The sequence below is a fragment of the Peromyscus leucopus genome, chromosome 9 (assembly GCF_004664715.2).
Source record: "Peromyscus leucopus breed LL Stock chromosome 9, UCI_PerLeu_2.1, whole genome shotgun sequence".
Classification (NCBI taxonomy): domain Eukaryota; kingdom Metazoa; phylum Chordata; class Mammalia; order Rodentia; family Cricetidae; genus Peromyscus; species Peromyscus leucopus.
The window spans coordinates 50,778,085-50,799,935 of NC_051070.1; the positions used below are offsets into that span (position 1 = coordinate 50,778,085).

A 21,851-nucleotide genomic window follows, 5' to 3' on the forward strand; every position below is an offset into this window, starting at 1 on the left:
TCAATCCTTGAAGGTACTTGTCTAAAGTGATACTCCTATCTAACTGTGTTGAGTTATGATGTAGCTGATTAATGTGACGGCAACTAGAATGCTTCCAGCTGTGGGAGCAATACCAAAATTATTGTGTTCACCTTCATCTTCCAAACATTTTCATTCCTCACATTTTAAACAATGCTTTAATGGCTTCATGGCTTGTGTGTTAACATTTACTAAACTGTTCTCCAGTTTTTGAGACTGTCTGAATATCCCTTTCTGCACTCATGTCTCAAAAGAGGGGCTAAAATTTTGTTTCTGTCAGTGGTTGCTATGAGTTATAGCAAATTACTTCTATCTAGGAAACCTTGGTTAAAATACTTAATTCATTAATTAAAGCCAGGTGTAGTGGTGCATGCCTGTAATCCCAGCCCTTGGGAGACTGAGGCAGGAGACTTGTAAGTTTCAGGCCATTTTATACTATACACTGAGACCAAAAACAATGAAAACAGTGATGTGAGAATGGCAAGCAGGAACTTTGCAGAGGAGAGGGGATGTTTTTCCATCATGAATGAAAGCACACTTTAAGAAAAACCACTGTTCAGGTGGCTGTGTGTGTTGTGTATGTGTGTGTGTGTGCGCATACTTACATGCATACAGCGCATGTGCACATACGTGGTATTGTAAGTGGTAGGAACAGTTAAAATAGAAATGGAAGCAGATGAATGGTGAAGGACTACAGATTCCTGTGTGTGAATAAGGATAAAAAGTAGAAAACAACTAGAGGAGAGAAAGAGAATTTTGCATTTAAGGTTTTTTTTTTTTAATTTTTTTTTAAAGAAAAAGATGAAGAAACTAAAGCATTTGAAGCATTCCTTTCCAACATTGTCAAACCAGTGGTAAGTATCTCATGGATTTTTCTTGCTATTCAGTATATTCATGTAGAATTTTGTCATTTTCATCCAGACTTTTATTTTAACTTCATAGATGTGAGGACAGTAGTGAGTCATCATGGTGTGAGTGGCCTAGAAGAGGGACCCTTCCTCAGTGAAGCACATGAGTATGTCCCACGTCCTCAGAACACTGAGTACAACCAGAAAAATTAGGAACGTTGGTATGAGAACAGAAAAGGCTTACATCCAAAGTTCTGTATGCATCCCAATGGCTCGTATAAAAGCTGTGACCTGCTGGGAGGAACATTTCCCTTGGCTATGACAAAAGATTAAGTATTCATACTAAGTGCAAAAGTTTAAACCCATTAAGCATAGCAAGTTCTCCACTGATAATGAAAAGAATCAAAGCAGTGTAGTGCGGGTCACATTTCCCATTTAAGAAGTACACAAACAAAAATGTCCACTGCAGCATTAATAGTCACAGAAAGTGGAATGAGAAATGCATAAATTATGATATTTATACTCAACAAAATATGAAGGAAGAAATAGACAAAGATACTTTTGACAAACGTTGGGGGTACTAGGAACCAAATTATTTGAACATCATAATCATAAATAAATAAATGAAAAAACTTTCTGCAAAGTACTGAAAACATCAAAATATCACAATACTTGTTCTGATTAATGCTTTTCTTCCTCTGCTCTTTAAGTGCTATGACACTGCTCATTTTTTTTCTCATTCTAACTTGTTCTCTTAAGAATGGAGCCTATAGATGGAATAAATGTAAAAGTAACATTTTATTTCATAATAACAATCGCTAACATTTGCTGGTGTCAGTCTCTGTTTGGAGTACTTCAGATGCACATGTGTTAGTTAATTCTTACAAAGCTCATGATGTACTGTTTCCCCCATTTTACAGATAGGAACTGAAATAAGTAGTGGTGAGAGCCAAGATTGGAGTCTGGGCAGTTTCCAGCTCTGTCTGTCCTGGTGCTTCTCACTGGGTTCACTTGAAAAAGAAGTTAGGACTCATGACTTGGCCATCAGATTGTGACAGTGTTCTTCGTCAGCCTGACATGCCTTCTGCGGGTGATCTCTCCCATGTCTCTGGAATGGTTTCTTCGAGTTTTTGGTTGTGCAACAGCTTATGTGTGAAGTGATGTAAAGACATCGCATTTAAGAAGACTTACAGTAGGGTGCTGTCCATCTCAAGTCCTCCATGACTCTTGGGTGGTTTTGCCATGGTTATAAAAGGTAGCTGAACAACGAAAGCACTATTTTTGCTGTGGCACAGGTTAGAATAGAAACGTAAGTGAGTTTATGGGCAGTATCAAATACCTCAGCCTTAAAAATAAAAGCAGCTTACAAGCTGCATGTTTAATTCTAGAGAGTCTGTGTAGTGAGCCGAGGAGGAGAGCTGTGGGTGCTGCAGAGTGTTCTGTCTGCCTCTAACTGCTGTCACTGTGCCATGCCTGTTAGGAAGGGGTGGAGCTGGGCACTAAACTGGGGGCTTTCAGCAGCAGTGGCCTTGTTGAGTTGCCTTCTCCCTGCCAGTTCAAAGCTCAGCCCATTCCCCTGGAGAAGATACTAACCCAGAGAGCTGCAACACAGCTGCTTCAGCCTCCTGAGACACTGGATCGCTGCAGCACAGGCTTGTGTGTAAATCCTGTGCGCTGAGGATGCGGAAAACGTGGCGTGTACAGGAGAGTGCTCCATACCAAACAGGTGCCCACGGTTACCGTGTCAAACCTGCCCCTCTTGCTGTTTTAAACTCTACGTAAAACAAAACAGAAAAGGGGAAGCAAAGGAAGTTAGTGGTCCTGGTAAGATTTGTGTTAAGGTGATGGAACAGCTGATGGCGGTTTTCTTAGATTAGCGTTAAAAGTGGGCACAGAAAGTGAAATTTTAAATCATCTTAAAATTGTTTACCTGGCATTATCAAAAGAGGTAATTTAGTAAAATAGCGAGCCTTGATTAATAATATTAAAAAAAGGTAACTGCATGTTTTATTTTAGTTTATATTTAATGTTTGAGTAATGGTACCTCTTTAATTAATTTTCTGAGTTGGAAAGAACAGGCCAGAATTTTTGGTGATTTTGTGTATGGTTTTGCATGCTTTGTTTTATTGAGGTCACCAAATTAAATGTATTTATTCACTCCATAAGTATTTGACCCTATACAAAATGCCATTTGCTTTGTGTGCTTGGAACTAGAGATGGACTGGAAAGCAAAGTGTGGCCTGTGTTCCTCCAGCTTCCTTTAATAGAAAGAATCATCATCGTGTGGTAAATGTAAAATTATTAAGTGTGGGGGCAGAGCTGAAGAGATGACTCAGGAAAAGAGCAGTTGTTGCTCGTGGAGAAGACAGGGGTTCGATTCCCAGTGCCCACATGGCAGCTCACAACTGCCCTCACTGGAACATACATGCAGGCAAAACACCAATGTACGTAAAATGCAAACAAATTTTTAAAAAGGAATGTATATGTGATCTTTTAAATTGTATTTATTGTGTATGTACTTGAGCATTTGTGCCATGGTACACCTGTAGAAGTCGGAGGACACTTGGTGAAGTCAGTCCTCTCCTTCCACCTTTATGTGGGTTCTGGGAACCAAACTCAGGTCACAAGGCTTGTATAGCAAGTATCTTTACCCTTGGAGCCATCTCACCAGACCAATCTCTAGGCAAATTTTTAAATTATTCTAATCCCTGTACCATTTTTTCTCTTTATTAGGCCTTGCTATAAAAGGAACATATACACAGAATTATTCCAGTAAGAGCAGATGTGTATAAAACAATTAAAACTTTGTGTTTTTCCTCTTACAACTCCTCTTGTATCTCACCACATGTGTACAGAAAGATCTCAAAAAGCAACAGTTAATTTGCTTGTGACAGTCCATTTCAGGCACCTTTGAGCACATAAAAAGGAAAACTTTTTAACAAACTGCTGTAAACTAGGACCCAGCTTTCCTTTCCCTGCTCTTGGATCTCACTGGTATATTAATGAAAGGTTTATTTGCAGGACAGACATGGCTTTTCTTGTTCTTTTTTAAACGTTAGAAGTCAGTACCCATGTTTCCAGCTTTCTGTCGTCACTCATGCTGCAGTGAACATCTTGAAGTGGGTGTACTTACACACTTTTGCAAATTGATAGGATAGTATCCTAAGGGAGAAGAAAAATTAAAATGAAGTTCTTAAGTCCAAAAGTAAATACAGCCTGGCATGGTAGTATACAGGTTTGTAATCCCAGGATTCAGAAAGCTGTGGGAGGAGGAACTCAAGTTCTTGTTTAGTCTGGCCTATATTGTGAGACCTGACCAAAAGAAAAGGAAAGTGAACACATATTTCCTAACTGGCCCGGAGCAAGGGCTGCAGCAGCACCCAACCTCATTCTAGAGTCCCATTTCTCTGGCCCTCAGCACACTAATCCCTAGCTTTTTACTGTCTGTCTGGTGGTTAAAGTAGTGTGCTAACGCTGCCTTGGAAATAGTGTGTGCACCTACAGTCTTGAGCATGTGCTGCATTTGTGTTTGTTTCTTTGAAACGTTCATTCCTTTCGTTCCTTTTTCTCTTAATTCATTTTGTCTGTTTTGTATTAAATAACCCTGGGTAAGTTGAGAAATGAACTCTCAAGTTAGTTTAAAAATTGCCCTTCTCCCATCTTTTTCTTTTGTTGCTGTACAGTCTTGCATAGGCCACATTGGTCTTTACGTTTTGTCTGCCCTCTTTCTTCACTACACATCTGTCTCATCTGTTTGTACATGGAGCGTCCTGCTGTGAGCTGTGTTGTGCAGGTTTGGACTGCTGCTGCTTTGTGCATGGTTCTGAGCCTATCAGATAGTCCACTGCTCATCGTGCACACACATTTGCTTCAGAGCGCTTTCACCTGTTGATATTTCCTTCTACAGGCCTCAGACATTCAAGCAAGGACTGTCCTGCTTACCTGGTCTCCCCCTTCCAGTTTCATTAATGGCGAAGTGAATGAGACAACTGTACCAGAGCTCTGCAGTTACGAAATCCTGGTGTCGAGCACTGGGAAGGAAGGGAAATACAGAAGTGTTTATGTGTAGGTGTTTTGTGCTCCTGCTCTTCCCTGTTCTGTGGGTTAATGGAGTGTGATAAAGGATGTATAGCTAATAGTGCTGTTCTCTTCTTTTCTCCTAACCCAGAGGAGAAGAAACAAGTGTCACTTTGAATGACCTGAAACCAGCCACAGATTACCATGCAAAGTAAGAACTGTCTTGTGGATGGGCACAGTAGAGGCTTGGGCTTTTCTTCTGTTGTTGTCAAGAGCACTTGCCCTAGCTTCTGAGATGTTTATACACAGAATCATAAACAAGACCTGTTTACTTTTGTGTTTATTAATCTACATCATGTCTTGGAAAGAACATGGGATATTAAGACTCAGGATTGCACAGCATTTCATAGAAGCAATTCAGATAATGCCTTATGGTTTTCCAGTATATTCCCTTAAGCTTTTACTCTGTGGTCTCCCCATCAGGGGCCCAATTGGAGTCACCCTATTTTTAAAGAACATTTATAGTTGGCTATGTTCTTATTACACATTAACTCTGTAAGTTTTCTGTACTTCCACTCAAAACATCATCCAACCTAATATAGTTCAAGCTGGAGTGACACCACTATTGAGTCATGAATTGTGTGGGTGACAGTCAATATTTTTTAAATCAGTGAAATAGAATCAAATAGGATAGAAGTATCAGCATATTAAGAATACTTTTTTGGAAAATTGTTACTTTGGGAAGTAAATGTGTGTGTGTACAGAGACATGTCATGTCACAATTTTAAAGTGTTTTTCTTACTTTGACTTAGAATAAAATAAAACCCCTGGTTTATACTGTTTTTAAGGGACATTCTTTACTTCTGGATAATACTTTAATTTTCTTGGTAGAATATTTGAAAGGTACCTTACTACTTGCATATATATAAAGCTGATACTGTTGAAAAGTAAACCGGATAAAACTACTTTATCCCATAGAGTGCAGGCAGAGTCCAATTCAATAAAGGGAATTCCCTCAGAAGCCGAAAGCTTTACTACCTTGAGCTGTGAACCTGATACACCCAATTCACCGAGGATAGCCAATCGAACCAAAAACTCACTCACCTTGCAGTGGAAGGTAAGAATATTTGTAGACTCTTTCTAACAAGACATTTCTTCTTTTTTCCTTCCCCACCGTGTGTTAAATGTCAATTGTTTTTGGAGACCAAAGGAGTGTTCAGTTAGGTAACTTACTCCTCTCATTGTACACTAAAATAGGCGTTTGCATCTTAGGCATTCAGATAACTCAGTCTCTGTTGCTGTTTGTCACGGACCAAAACCAGCTTGTGGGAGAAAAGAGTTTATTTCATCCTAGATTACACTCTTATCATTGACGGAACTCAGGGCAGACATGATGGAGGGACACTACTTACTGGCTTGTTCCCAGTCCCAGCTGCCTAGGGACAGTATCCTACATCAACTAGCAATCAAGAAACTGCCTCAGAGATATATCCACAGGCCAGTCTCATGGAGGGGGGTCTCCCAAATTGATTCTCTCTCAGATAACCTGGACTATATTAAGTAAACAGCGTAAACTGACTAGGAGATGCTCACTCCCATACTGGGGGTTTGAGGATTGATGGTAGAGCCTTCCATATATTAGGCAAATATTACAACTGATTTCCATTCCCAGTACCCCTCCCTCTCTTTTGAAACTTGATGTCCTCCTGTCTCAGTCATCTTAGTAGGTGGAATTACTTTGAAGGCCTCAGTTTCCTCTTTGTATAATTTGAGTAAAGATATAGCATAAAGGTAATATGATAATTCAGTGAGTTATGGTAAAATTCTTTACACATAACAGTTTCCTCCAATAGTCCCCTGGAACTGGAATTAGGGATGGTTGTGAGCCATCATGTGGGTCCCAGGAACGAAACCTGTGTCTTCTTTAAGGCACCAATTGCTCTTAACCACTGAGTCAGCTTTCAGCCCCGCTATGGCCATTTTAGAGGTTAAGTCACAGAGAACATTTGTGATATAAAGTAGGTTTCTTGTTATTTATGATGACTAATTTTTTTTTCCTATTGTTTCAGGCACCCAGTGACAATGGTTCTAAAATCCAAAGCTTTATTTTAGAATGGGATGAGGTAAGTACATTGAATCCTTTTAGTAATTAAATTTACAGGGGTACCTTCAGATAAAATGTTTTTATCTGTTTCAGTTTTTTTGTTTTTTTAAGAAACAGTATTTTATGCAGAGGGTAAGTAGATGGTTAAGTGTTCTTAGAAAATGTAATTAACTGAACTTCCTTATGAAGGAGAATTGTAATGAATAATCTGAAGTGAACTCACTCTCTCCGCCCCACCTGAGAGGGGCACAAAAGCACAACCAAGAACAGCCCATGTTGTGAGGAACAGAGATTACAAGAAAGACTCTCGTCTTGGTCACTTGGAGTTTTCTTACAAGCTCTCAGAAATCGCCTCACATAGCTTCCTTCATGGTCCCTGTTCACACCATTAAAGCAGTCACTTGAGGATCTGGGAATATAGCTCAGTGCTAGACCTTACCTAGCAAGCATGAGGTACTGGGTAAACACATGCATGCACGCATGCACGCACATGGGCACGAGAGTCATTTTATAATTACCTTGGGTAAAAGCACTATTCCTCATGCCGGACTTAATAGCAAGATTATTCATTCCCTATGGCTTATAGATCAGATTACCGTAAACTTGATGACTTAAACAACATCTTATAGTTCTGGAAGCTGAAAATACGATACGGTTTTCACTGGGCAACAGAGTTGTTCCTTGCCCTGCCCAGTTTCCTCTGGTCCGTGGCCTCGTCACCGTTCTTACTCTTCCTCATGCCTGCCTGTCTCAGGAGGCTGTTTGTGCTTGCCTTGGTGGCTCATCCAGATAGTCAAGGGTAACCCTTTCTCCGTCCTGCCACCATACAAGGTAGCATTCAGAGACGAGGGATTAGGTTCTGGGCATTGTTGGCAGTCACGGCAAGCACAGTGGGCTGTACAGTTCAGTGTGATTTTTCTTGTCTATTTTCCCATTCGCTCTTTCCTATTGCTTATGGCAAGCAAAGAGAAGGGACCAGAGGGAGGAAATTCTATTGCTAATGTGGGGATTCGACAGCATATTAAATGAATAATAAAGCATAACTAAGAAGGTTTTGTTCCAGAAATGCTAAGAGAATTCAGAATAAGATTGCTTTTGATTGATCACAGAAGATAAACTATATCCTCTTGATAAATGATAAAGCATAACAGGAATAGAAAGTTAATTCACTGTTTAGTAATTTTATACCATTATCCAACAAGGCATTTCTGATAAAAACTAGCCAAATATGTCACTTCATATTATATTATACCACATTATATTATTCAAGAAATTGTAATTCACTTAATGACTTTAAGCTGAGGATACAGTCATAGTGCCCCAACTCGAGAACAAAATTCACCATTCTTCAAAATGTGGGATCATGTGCTTAGACCTCACAGTGGACTCCGCTAAATACCATTAAAAAGAATAAGATGGTTCAGCTTAACAGCCAGATGCAGTCCTTCAGAGGAACCGAGGCAGCCCCAGCTGCCCTTGACTGAGGTACAAGCAGGGAAAGAGGTGGGAAAAGAGGAGCTTGCCTAGTCTATTTCACACTCGACATTTCTAAAATCCTGTTGTCCTGAGGTAGCCTAACTTTCTTCTCTCTGTTGGGTAACTTGGCTGTTCACTCTGCTACAATCAATCCTTCAGTGGTAAATGTAAGCAGCCACTGCTCCAAACCTCTTAAAGACATGTAGCAGTGTCTAGGAGGAGGTTTGGGACAGGCTTCAATACTGTCCACAAAGAACTTTTCATGAGTTAAGGAAAAGTGGTCACTTGTCTGTCTCAGAGATCAGCCTATCACTGATAACTACTTGTCCCCCATGGAGATTATAAGGTCCATAACTTATGGCCAGAAATTTAGCATTGGCTGAAACATCATATTTAATTCAAGAAGCTGTGCAAGGCTACTTGGAGAGCTACTGCTGCTCCTGAAGTCAACCATACATAAGATGCCCAGTATCTCAGCCTTCTCTTATGATCTATGATATTTGTATCAGAGTACTGTTAATGTATGCTGTACCAGATAATAAATATCATAAAGGAACAGATGTGCGTTTGTCTCTTAGTGGTGAGTATGAAATGTAATAACTAGCCATTTCTCCTAGGGGAAAGGAAATGGAGAATTCTGTCAGTGTTACATGGGCTCACAGAAGCAATTTAAAATTACCAAACTGTCACCAGCAATGGGTTGTAAATTTAGATTATCAGCCAAAAATGACTATGGTATAAGGTAAGCCATTTTATAAAAAAATATGTACATTTTAGATCATCTAGTCAACTTCACATGTATGACTATTGAGTCAGGTTACCCATTGACAAATTTGCTTTATTGTATTGATATCATTATGGTCTAGCAAACGCCAGAAGAAAGTGTCTTAGTGACATGGGGTGACTCTTAGTGACATAGGGTGACAGGAAAGATCATATCTGGAGTTTGGTTTTCTCTGTTCCTTAAAGGCTCTCTCTGTAGCTCAGACAAGCCCAGACCTTTGGAGAGTCCTATTGGAGTTATTTCTACTCTGTTTTAGTTTAGAGCATCCCCTGCTCACCTTTATGGGAGTTGGCAGGTTGAATTACACAGTTTACATTTTCTACCATATTAAATGGCATTTGTGAGAACTGTCTTTTCTTCTTCCTGTGGATGGCATATGGAAGTGTGATAGAAGTGTACAGGGGGTGAGTTTTACTGTGTTCTCTTTCCTGCAGACCACTGTGTATTTTTTTTTCACTGACTAAATAATTCACTTATCAAAGCTTACGAAATATGAACATAACTTATGCATTTGAAAGAATACCAACCTTTTGGTGTCTGACCTGGTACCTTTAAGACACTTCAAATCCATTCAGTTTTGATTTTCCAGAGCTGAGACTGTAAGCTCAGTGGTAGGGCTCTGACTTAGCATGTTCATATCAAGGGTCTCAGTTTGAGCCCCGTCACAACAACAAGGATTAAAATTTTTACCATTAGTGAAGGGGGGCTTTTTACCAATAAAATAATCTTGACTCCTTTTTAAAAATCTTTTGTTCCAACAGTGATTTTAGTGAAGAGGTCTTATACTACACTTCTGGCTGTGCTCCCTCTGTACCTGCAAGTCCTGTACTGGCCAAGGCTGGAGTTACTTGGCTGTCCCTACAGTGGAGTAAGCCCTCAGGAACACCATCAGATGAAGGAATTTCTTACATTTTAGAGATGGAGGAGGAAACATCAGTAAGTATGAACCTGTAGTTTAAATAAGAGTTGAGGTCATTTTGGTGCAGGTTTAATCCTAATAAAGTGAACATCACCATGGGAGTTAGCTCTTTCTCCAAGTCATGTCAGAGCCTGATTTGTTATTGCCTAAGCATGATTGGTAGAGAGGTCTCAAATTGTTGTTTTCGTGGTGTATATAAGAGGTTTGGGAGTTTTTGTAGTCTATACCTACACTTTTCATTTGAGAGCTGGATGTGTAACTCAGTGGTAGAGCATTTATTTACCTAGCAGCCAGGGTACCTTGCATCTCCCAGCCAGAGTCAGACATAGATTGACTGACTTAGAAAGAAATAAAAGGGAATGTCACCACAGCCTTCAGCCTTCTGCATAGAGCAGTTTCCAAGTAAGTGCTGTTACCCTTCTCCACTTCGTTCAGTACTGCTTCTCACCATACCACAGAAGAATGAGAGTCACATGGAGACCGCGTAACACATCCTGAATCTAGTTACCTGCTTCTGCTTCCCTGTAACAAAAAACAGACAGAGCTTCGGTTTGGATTAGGATAGGTCAGAGTGGCACAGTCTTAAGAGTATACTGTAAATCCTTACATTCTATACGTTTAAATGGTGAATCGTACTATGTGTTCAATTATATCTCCACTTTTGGTCATTTCCAGCATGGAAGCTCATATAGTAGTGAAATGTTGTCACTGGGACTGTAAGTAGCTATATTAGACCTGAGTTGCACCTTATCTCCCAGTACAATCAACCATCTGTTTCTTCACTTAAACACAACTGTGCATTCCGGGCACAGTAAAGATGTTAAGTACTTATGTATGGTTAGTTCTTGGGACGGGACATCCCTAGGAAATTGGTTCTTGAAATTGCTTTATTGATGATGAAATTGCCATTGGCTTCAGCTCCTCCCTCAACACAAAGACCTCTCTTGACCCTTCAATTTACTGAGACTAAGTAATTTCAGTTCCTTTACAAAAGGTTCTGTAGCATGTTTGTCACTCGAGGTCGAAGAAATCAAGGTGAGAATTACATTCACACAGTCAGAGGTGAAGAGCCACCCAGGGCTTCATGTATCTGTTACTTCTCATAGTTCTACAACTAGACGTTTAATGAAAACTGTGTTTCCCTTTCCAGGGTTATGGTTTTAAGCCTAAATATGATGGAGAAGATCTTTCTTACACAGTGAAAAATCTGAGACGTAGTACAAAGTATAAGTTTAAGGTAAGTTTTGAAAGTCCATTAAGAGATGTATTTCTTGTTTTTATTGTTCTTCTTAAGTTAAAAGCAAGTATATACTTTCATTGTGTATTCCTTCCAAACCATTCCTTTGGTTTTCACTTTTAAGTAATTCTGTTTTTTCTAATGGGCATTTTTGTTTTTTAACTTTTGTGTTACGATAATACTTCTCATTCTCAAACTTTATGTATTTGCATTGAAAACCAGTTTTAACATTTTGTGGGACTCTTGTGTAATGTGATACACATATTAAAATATGTGTGTTAAAATATACTCGATAAAATTTTTTGGCATCATATTTCCAGACAGCTTTATTATGTTTTTGGCATCGTGGCATGCTGAACAGATTCATTATATACTCTTAGTGGTAATCCCTCAAAGGAGGTGGTATCCACCCGTTTCTTAATTGCATAGTTATTCTTTGCCCTTTTGCTGGTACTAAGCATTTTGTGACTACTGTATCCTATGTAGACATTGTATTCCTTACTGGGGTTTCACACTCACTTTAATGCCCACTGGTGACGCAGTCTGATCCTGGTGTGACTGACAATGCTAACTGGTGGTGGTTTAGTTGTGCGATCCCCCTGTCACTCGCTTGTTTGAGGCCGTGACAAAAGGAAAATTTCTGTATGGAAACTTCAGGAATTATCTGTCCTCCTCTGGTGTCACTCTAGGATATGTTTTGGCTCTTTAGCTTGCTCAGCTCTTGAATTATTTAATAATTATACTTAATAGAAACCTAAAATTATAACAGAATGCTTATTAGTTGATAAATTAAACATTGATATATTCCTACCGGAGCTCATGTAATCAGATCATTTCAGATAAAGGATAGAGGGCCTTATATATAGTTTTCATTATTAAAAAGCAAACATAAATTTTGGTGCTCCTGGAAAATGTTTAAAAAAATAGAGCCTTAATAATAGGAAATTTGATTTATATAGTTTATAATAATAATAATGTTATTTGTTTTGCCTTATTTTATAAAGTTTCATTTTAAAACCTGATGACTCTGGGTCATTTCATTTTCCAAATACAGTTTTCATGTTTGTAAGATTTACAAAATACCAAGAAAGTGTGCACTTTGAGCCCAGTTTCTATAGTGATGTTAGATTGCAGTTTGGGTCTCAGTAATGATTATACCAACAGGTTTTCTAAGGAGGAAGTTACCAATACTTTTTACAATTTGCTAAGTTTATTAACGTTCTGAGACTTCTAACTATTCTGTAATTGCCACTGAATACATAAGCAGACACACACAGACTTCTTTACTGGTTCAGTATGTAAATCAAATTTCTATTTAAAACTTTTCCACTGTACCATTTACTTTCAAATGGCAAGGAAGAGGAGCTACACAATCCAAATTTTGTCTATTTGGCTATCCACGTGACAGACTTGGGATAGAAAACATATTCCCAAGTCACCTCTTTTACACATAAACATCACTGGGTCATAGGAGGTTATATGTGGGCTTCTTAACAAGTGACAAGTTAAGTAAGGATATTCCATCAAAGCTCACCAGACATTCAGTATTATCTGAGACTTTGCCCTCTCCCTCTACTTAATGAAGAACTTCCAGAGGTGAGGCCTGACAGTCTGTTGTAGCTAGCTGTCCAGCAGTTCTCAGTGCTGATGTGTGAGGTACGCTTACCTGGAAGCAAGGGGAAAACACCAGGAAATGCAAAATGACCCCTACGTGAAGTTCTAGTTACTCAGCATGTATTTTTAATCTGCCAAGTTATAGGGAACCTGCCAAGGGGATCTGAATCATTAAATCCCCTTTTGTCTATCTTCCTTTTATAGCTTGATACTGCAAGCTCTTCTTTCAAGAAGCCTGTCAAAATAAAATCTTATTACTTATTTTTAAAATCCTGAAATACTGAGTGTATTACAGAAATATTTTTTAAATACACTCCGGCAGGCACTGATTACATCACATATTGTCATAGGAAACAGTAAGAGCATGCTTAACATAAAATGCCAGAACTTGGCCCTGAGGATAATCCTGGGACATTTACAGTAGAAATAGGCAGTTAAGACTGAAAACAAAATTGCTTTGAATGTGCATCTTTTAAAATAGGGGAAACAAAACAAACAAACAAACAAAAAGACTTCAGAGGCTTTTCAGTCAGGCTTCTAGAAAACTGAATTTCTGGAAAATAGTTTCTCCAGCAGTGAGTGCTTTGAGCCAGAGCCCCAGACACCTCTGCCGTAGCAGCGGCTTGTTTGGGAAATCGTTTTTACAGCATTTTTTGTTTTTGTTTTGTTGTTTGTGAAACAGTTTTTACAGCGTTTTTGTTTTTGTTTTGTTTGTTTATTGTTTGTGGCTTTTCATAAAAAAAATCAGGTGTCTGTAGGTCTGTGAAATTATGTGTGGGTCTTTAGTTCAATTCCACTAATAAATGTGTCTGTTTTTATGCTAATACCATTCTCTTTGTACAATAACTGTGTAATGGGACATGAAATCTGAAATGGTGATACCTCCAGCAATTCTTTTATTAGTCAGGATCATTTTAGGTATCTTGGATGTTTTGTGTTTCTTTATGAATTGAAAATGATTTTTTTTTCATTTTCTATGAAGAATTCAGTTAGAATTTTGATGGGGATTGTATTGAATCTGTAGGTTGCTTTTTGTAGGATGGCCAGTTTTACTATATTAATCCTACAGACCCATGAGCATGGGAGATCTTTCCATCTTCTGATATTTTTTTCAATATCTTTCTTCAGTGTCTTAAAGTTTTTATTATACAAGTCTTTCACTAGCTTGGTTAGAGTTATCCCAAGATATTTTATATTATTTGAGACTATTGTGAAGGGTGTTGTTTCCCTGATTTCTTTCTCAGTTCATTTGCCATTTGTAAATAGGAGGGCTTCTGATTTTTGTGTGTTAATTTTGTATATTGACACTTTGAAGAAGGTGCTGGTCATCTGTAGAAGTTCCAGGGAGGAGTTTTTAGGGTTCCTTTTGTATACTATCGTGTCATCTGCAAATAAAGATACCTTCACTTTTTTTTTTTTTTTTTCCTATTTGTATCCCTTTGATCTCCTTCGGTTGTCTTGATGCTCTAGTGAAGACTTCAAGTACTGAATTGAATAGTTATAAAGAAAGTAGACATCCTTGTCTTGTTGCTGTTTTTTAGTGGAAATGCTTTAAGTTTCTCTCTGGTTAGGGTAATGTTGCCATTGGGCTTGTTGTAAATTTCCTTTATTGTGGTAAGGTATGTCCCTTGTATGCCTAGTCTCCTCAGGACTTTCATCTTGAAGGGTATTGACTTTTGTCAAAGGACTTTTCTTATATAAAGAGATGATCATGGGGTCTTTGTCTTTCAGTCTGTTTATATGGTGAATTACATTTATATGTATATCCCTTTTCAGTTCTAATATTTTTAGTTTGGATCTTCTCTCTGTATCTTTTGGTTACTTTGGCTAAAAGTTTGTCATTCTTAAAGGACCAGCTCTTCATTTCATTGATTTTTGTTATTGTTGCTGGTTTTTTGTCTTTTTCAGCCCTCAGTTTGATTTGTTTTTTCTTCTTATGTACACTTTTTTTGTATTATTTCATCTTGTTTGTCTCATGCTTTCAAGTGTGCTAGCCAGATATTAATATGTGATCGCTCTTCTTTTTTTCTTATGTAGGTAGTTAGTATTACAGATTCCTTTTAGAACTGCTTTCATTGTGTTCCATAGGTTTGGTTATGTTGTGTTTTCATTTTCATTCTTTTCTAAAAAGATTTTAATTTCTTTCTTGATTCTGTCTTGACAAAATTTTTATTCATTAGTGAGTTACTTAGCTTCCATGAGTTTGTATACTTTCTGTTATTTCTGTTGTTGATATCCATCTTTATTTTAATCCATGGTGGTCAGTTAAGATTCAGGATGCTATTTTAATGTTCTTTTATCTACTGAGATTTTCGCTGTGTCCTAATAGGTGGCCAGCTTTGGGAAGGTTCCATTTGGGCTGCTGAGAAGAAAGTGTACTTTTTAGTGTTTGGGTGGAATGTTTTGCAGATGTTTGTTAGGTCCATTTGATTTATGATGTTATTTAACTTCAAATCTCTCTGATTTTTATCTGGATATTCTGTCTGTTTGCAAGACTGGGTTATTGAAGTCTCCCTTTTCACTGTCTTAGGTTCAGTGTGTGATTTTATATGTAGTAGGGGTTCTTTTATGAAATGGATGCCCCTGTGTTGATGTGCATAAGTGTTTAGAATTGTAATATCCTCTTTAGAGTTTCCCTTTAATGAGTATGTAGTGTTCTTCCCTGTTTCTTCTGAATCGTTTTGGTGTGATGTCTATTTTGATATGAAAATGGCTACACCTTTTGCTTCTAGGCTTCATTTGCTTGAAAGTTACCTGGATGGGTAAGAGCAGTGAGGAGACCCTAGGAAAACAGAACAGTTGGATTAACTTTTACTAATTTGTAATAGGTCACAGTTGTTATTTAGAATGTTCTAGTTCCTAAAATTCTCATTCAGAATTATGTAACTCATGGAAGGGTAAAAATGTAGGTATAATTTCTAAAATCAAATAAAATGATACCCAGATTGGATTATATTTTTTCTATTTCTGTGTTAAAAACCCATCCCTTTCTTTTATACCTTGAAATAACTGTTATCTCATGGCTTCTTCTGGTCAGGAATCTAGGAACCATGGTTCTGATTTATAGTCTTCTGAGGTGGAATCACTTGAAGGTGTTTCCACATTCACTCAGGTGGTTATTCCCTGGGCCCTCAGTTCTCACTACCCGGCTTTCCCATATGATAGGGAATTTCTGCTATATTCCGTAAGTATAACTTAGGGCTCTAGAGCAGAAACACACTTAGTACTCCCTGTGCACTCGTATGTCTTCTCATGAAGACAGGCACTTCTCCAGCAAAGAGAACATTTCAGTCTGAAAGCGTTTAGTCATTTCTCTGAGCTTGTGATTTGCTCCTCACTTGGTAAGTTATACTTGGTAGTTTGGGTTTTTATTGCTGTGAAGAGAGACCATGACCATGGCCATTGTCATCATAGCAGGGAGCGTGGCAGACATTGTGCTGGAGGAATAGCTGAGAGTCCTACATCTTGCAGGCAACATGAAGTCAACTGACAGCCACACTGAAGGAAGTGTGAGCAAAAGAGACCTCAAAGCCTGCCCCCACAGTGACACACTTCCTAATAGTGCCACTCCCTTTGGGGGCATTTTCTTTCAAACCACCACACAAACATTAAGTCTGTGTTCTCACCGCAGGTCATTGCTTATAACTCAGAAGGTAAAAGCAACCCGAGTGAAGTTGTGGAATTCAGTACCTGCCCTGATAAACCAGGAGTACCCGTGAAGCCCTCCGTTAAAGGGAAGATACACTCACATGGCTTTAAAATTACTTGGGGTAAGATGTGCCTGCTTTTTTTGTGTTTGATTAAAATAATTTAAATATTAATTTTTTTCTTTGTTAAGATTTAAGAGCAGTATAGACCACCCTTGTAAAAGTATCGGGGTGCCTATTGCTAGAAATTTACTACATTCATCCTTAGAAGAGGAGAAGAAAAGACATAAGCAGCTAGTTCAAAATTCATGTTCCTTTTTTATGGGTGTAAATGTCCAAGTGGATAAATTATTGTTACATCCAGCCATGCTCAAACAGTGGCTCTTTGTGTGAATTGTTAGCTGTTGTCCAGCCTATGGGATGAATGGCCAGACTCACAGGAAGTCGGTCAGAAGGCAGATACTGTTGATGGACACAATTCCCTGAATTCGTGTTTCTCACGGAAAGCCCGAGTTCAGTAATTTCAATCTAGCAGGTTAATGTGAAGATGCTGTTTGGTTTCCTATAAAGTGTACAGCAGGCTGTTGGTGCCAGTTTTTCAGTAGCATCGTATTGTGCTTGGGTGAACTTACTAACTCAAGGTGGTTTGATAAGAAATGTGTCCTCCATTGAGGATCCATCTTTTGAAAGCTTCTCAGGGAGCCTAACCAGAAGATGAACAGGGTCAGCTTTGTGTGAAAAGAAAGACTGCTGACCTTGGAGGCAGCAGCACTGGAGTCTGCTTAGCTCTCAATAATAACTAAATAAATAACTAAATAAATAACTAAATAAATAAATACAGCAGAAACCAGTTATTCACTTAAACACTTGCTGAACATCTGCCTACACACCAGAGCAGTGGGACAGCAGAGAGTGTGCAAACTTGATCATGGCCTGGAGACAAAGTTTACAAAAGTCACCATATTACAGATATCTACACATTTCAAACTCCGTTTGACTCTAAAGTGAATGGACTGTTGTGCAGCCACTCAGAGGTATTGCAGAGCTGACTTTATGAATGTGGAGACGGGTGTACTAACTGAGAAGTGCTGGCACCAGTGCAGACAAGGTGGTAGTTACAGTGTTCCGGGTGATTCCGTCCCCTTCACAATCCTGCCCTGGTGTTCTGTTCATTGGGGTTTTCTTTGTTTTTAATAGATCCACCAAAAGACAATGGAGGGGCACCCATCAATAAGTACGTAGTGGAGATGGCGGAAGGTTCTAATGGTAAGCAGAGCTGGTGAAGGTGGTAGATTTGTCCTAGTGAATGAGCCTCGACTCTTCCAGGCCTTGCAATGTTTGCTGCCGTACAAATGGTTTTGCTTGGTTTGATGGTGATGGTGATGATGGTATTTGTAGCAACTATGATTATGCCCAGTATAATGCACTTCAGATCATGACCTCTGGAAATACAGTGGGTCAGATGTCAACCTGTTATCTGCCTCTAGTATTATACTTAACAGTTTTTTTCTTTTTTTCATTTGTTTATATTGTGCAATCCTAGCATGTCCAGACTGATACTTAGATACTATATATTTAGTGTTTTTACTGAAGAGTAGTTTATTAAATTAGGTTCATACCCACATGTACTAGAGAAAAACTATTCTCTAAAAGTTAGTTCCAATTAAGGTTTTTATGACATAAAAACTTTATGCTTGAGTCACCTGTACATCAGTTTCTATTTCTATAAAATGGCCTCTTAACTGAAAAGAAAGATCTTATAATTATGATTAAATGTGCTATAATACCGATTCTTTATGCTCTTTATATAATATTATTACTAGACTAGTAAATGCATTTAATATGCTTAATGAAAAGCAAATTATCAATCGAAGCCAAAGGCTGTACAGAGATATTTCAGTTCAACAAAGCCATACAGATTTGTCTGGAAGGCTACATGCATAAAGAAAACTAAATCATTTCCAGGAAACTCAAATCAGGCTTAAAATGTTTCTGATAAATTGCATAAACACTTAGGGAAGCCTGAGATACCTGCCCTGTCCATGATGCCAAAATGTTAAGCATTACTTGTTGCTGATTGCACACGATTCTGCACTTTCAGGAAACAAATGGGATATGATCTACAGTGGCACTACCAGGGAGCATCTTTGTGACCGGCTGAATCCAGGCTGCTGCTACCGCTTACGGGTTTACTGCATCAGTGACGGAGGGCAGAGTGCGGTATGCTTATGTGTAGACTAGTTTATGTTTTCATTTGGACCAAATGGGACAGGATCAGCATTTCCTGCCCTCATTGTTAAACTTTGTGTACAGATGTGGAAAGATAATTCCTGTAACCTGAGTGGCTAGTGTTACTGTTACCAGAATATTCTAACGGGATATTTCACTTCTAGTACATACATATGTAGGTAGGTTTTAGGGTAATATTTGATAACCGTATCCAGCAGAAATTGAAATAGATACTGTTTCCTGCTCTGTAAATGATGTGTCAGGAGAAACCGTAAACTCTTTGAACACAGATATAAATGAGTATTTCAGAAAAGCTAGCCATATTGTATGATTGTTAAGAGACTCAATAGCCAGGAGTTTAATCCCAGCACTTGGGAGGCAGAGGCATGTGGGTCCCTGAGTTCAAGGTCAGCCTGGTCTACAGAGCAAGTTCCAGGACAGCCAGTACTATATGGAGAAACTTTGTCTTAAGAAAAACAAAGAGAGAGAGAGAGAGACTCACTCAGTAACTAAAGTGACCAGTAACTTCATCAGTTATATTGATCCCGTCCCAATTCTGAGTGCAGTTCTAGAGCCTGGTTCGATCTGAGTACATCCAGCATCTTCAAGTAAACTCATTCAATCCCAACATTTTTCGTGGGTCAGTAATTGAGTGAAAGTGTCTTCATCAGATGCTCCGACTGCCTGTTTGGGCTGGCCACACAGTACTCCCACTGTGTGAGCACTCAGGGTTCCTTCTCTGAATCTGCTTACAGCCAGAACGGGAGCATGAGAATACTGCAGACTCTCCCTTCCCATCCTTCAGTCATTTCAAACCACTCCCCACTCCCGTCTCTGTTTCTCATTTGTTGAGTTTTAGAGGAGCATCCTGGGTCCCTGGCCCAGGCATATACCACAAGCAACCCCAGTAGCTAAACTAAGTATACCAGAATGAGGCAGATCCTCCTCATGGATTTGGATAGTGCACAAAGTGCCTCTGCTCACTCACGCCTTCCTGTTCTTCACTCCTGGGCAGACAACATACTCTAGGTGCCTGCTGTATCTTTAATGAATTTAATCAAGAGTCACTTATTGGAACATTCATAATAATATTTTTCAAATGAAATTTTACATAATAAAAATACTCTTGTAAAAAATGGCTTTTAAACTTCTTGTTAGACATGCAAATATTGTGGAACTGAGTGTGAGTCCTTCCCTGCAGGCTTGTATGGCATTCTATTTTAGACATTGAGAAATCTCCCTGGTAGGAAACGTATAACTTGGGGCTAGAACACTTTCCTTCTGTAGAAGAGACCTGAGTTCCCAGAACCACCCAGAGAATGAAGAAAATCTCCCTGCATTTAAGAACAACAAACATAAGCACCTACAATTCTTGGGGGGTTTTGTTGTTGTTTTTGTTTTTAGATTTATTTATTATATATACAGCGTTGTGTCTGCATGTATGCCTGCACACCAGAAGAAGGCACCAGATCTTCTTATAGATGATTGTGAGGCACCATGTGGTTGTTGGAAATTGAACTCAGGACCTCTGGAAAAGCAGCTAGTACTCTTAACCTCAGAGCCATTTCTCCAGCCCTACAATTCTTTTCTAGTGCATCATCAAAACATTCTTACATAGAATGCCTGTCTGAAAAAAATGCTGAACAAATTCTTGTATAATATTAGAGTGACCAGCCTTAATATTATACATCCCAGGGGCTCAGGAGAGAGAACTACTGACGGCGAGGACTATTATCAGGAAATATAATCTCAGCACACCGAGTTCTATAGTCCACTTGCTTTAATTCCTCTGGCATAACATCCTTTATACACTGCTTCAGTTCTGTTCTCATGTCTAGCTCCTTTCTTGCCTGATTTCTCTCTATATTTATCTACTGTCCCCTCAAGGTTCTATCTTAATTCCTTCATCTAGTTCTGTCCCTTCTAGGTTCTCATCTATCTAGTTCTTTTCCCCATCAGCTTCTCTCCCATCTCCTTCTCTCGCATCTGGCTCTTCCTCATCTTGTTCTTCCCCATCTGGCTCTTCCTCATCTTCCATCTCGTTCCTCTAGTCCTCTCTTTTTGCTCTTCAATCTAGTTCTTCCCCATCTCAGCTCGTTCCTCTCAAGTTCTTACCCATCTCGTTCTTCCATTCTCTTCTCTCTTTCTTTTTCTGTCCTCTGCTTTACAGTTATATATCTCCCCAAAATCACAATCCTCCCTCCACCCAGGACACTCAGCCTGAACTTCCTCAGGCAGTGATTGTCCACTATCAGGATCAAATGGAGGGTTGATAAGAATTACAAAGAAGGGCACTAGTTGTTAATTACCATTTGTGACCCAAAGGGGAAGTGACTAATGAATCAACTAAAGGCTAAATATGGGTAATGTCTAAGAAGAGGGGTCTTACGTGCACAACTATAACCTTAAATGTGTTTGGTAAAGGACGTTAAAAATCTATAAGTTGCTAGGTCAATGGGAGAAAATAAAACTGTCTTCTTTTTTCCTGTGGCTCCTATCTGTCCAAGCTGTCTGCCGTTTTTCTGCAGGGTGGGGGAAAGTGTGCTCAGTCTCTAGGCAACCTGTGTACAGCTAGATGCCTCTGGTGATAGTTAAAGGGAGATCTGGAACTGGAGGTAAGGTTTGGGAAAAGAGGAAGTAAGGCTTAGTTGGCACATCCGCCAGGCCTTCTCAAACAGGTAGCCTGGATGCTTAAGTCTGTTCTAGAGAGTACAGAGGTATCTCTGATAAGGTACTTTCCTCCATCCGGTGATGGACCTGGCCAGATGCTACCAATAATGATAATTACAGGGAGGCTTGAACTGGGAGTTCTGGCTGAGCATAGCTGTTAGCACAGAAGTTTATCTAAATATTCCTAGAAGTGGTTAGGTAAGTAGTTAGAGGTCTATAAAGTTAGTAAGGCTGTAAGAAAGGAGGGTCTGAGCTAAATTGTGTAAAGCTATTACTTAATGTCTACCT

At 39.0% G+C, this 21,851-nt stretch overlaps 1 protein-coding gene across 5 annotated transcripts in view; it reads left to right on the forward strand.

Annotated features, from left to right (window-relative positions):
- Window positions 1–21,851, forward strand: part of Fndc3a (fibronectin type III domain containing 3A) — a 150,384-nt gene that overhangs the window by 116,395 nt on the left and 12,138 nt on the right. For all 5 annotated transcript variants that reach the window (XM_037208395.1, XM_028877631.2, XM_028877630.2 and 2 more), the window contains 11 exons: window positions 814–872; window positions 4,774–4,931; window positions 5,035–5,094; window positions 5,862–6,000; window positions 6,953–7,006; window positions 9,081–9,205; window positions 10,009–10,183; window positions 11,317–11,403; window positions 16,649–16,787; window positions 17,862–17,930; window positions 18,766–18,884. In XM_037208395.1, coding sequence (XP_037064290.1) covers window positions 814–872; window positions 4,774–4,931; window positions 5,035–5,094; window positions 5,862–6,000; window positions 6,953–7,006; window positions 9,081–9,205; window positions 10,009–10,183; window positions 11,317–11,403; window positions 16,649–16,787; window positions 17,862–17,930; window positions 18,766–18,884 — 1,184 coding nt within the window. The remainder of the gene's footprint in view (window positions 1–813; window positions 873–4,773; window positions 4,932–5,034; window positions 5,095–5,861; window positions 6,001–6,952; window positions 7,007–9,080; window positions 9,206–10,008; window positions 10,184–11,316; window positions 11,404–16,648; window positions 16,788–17,861; window positions 17,931–18,765; window positions 18,885–21,851) is intronic.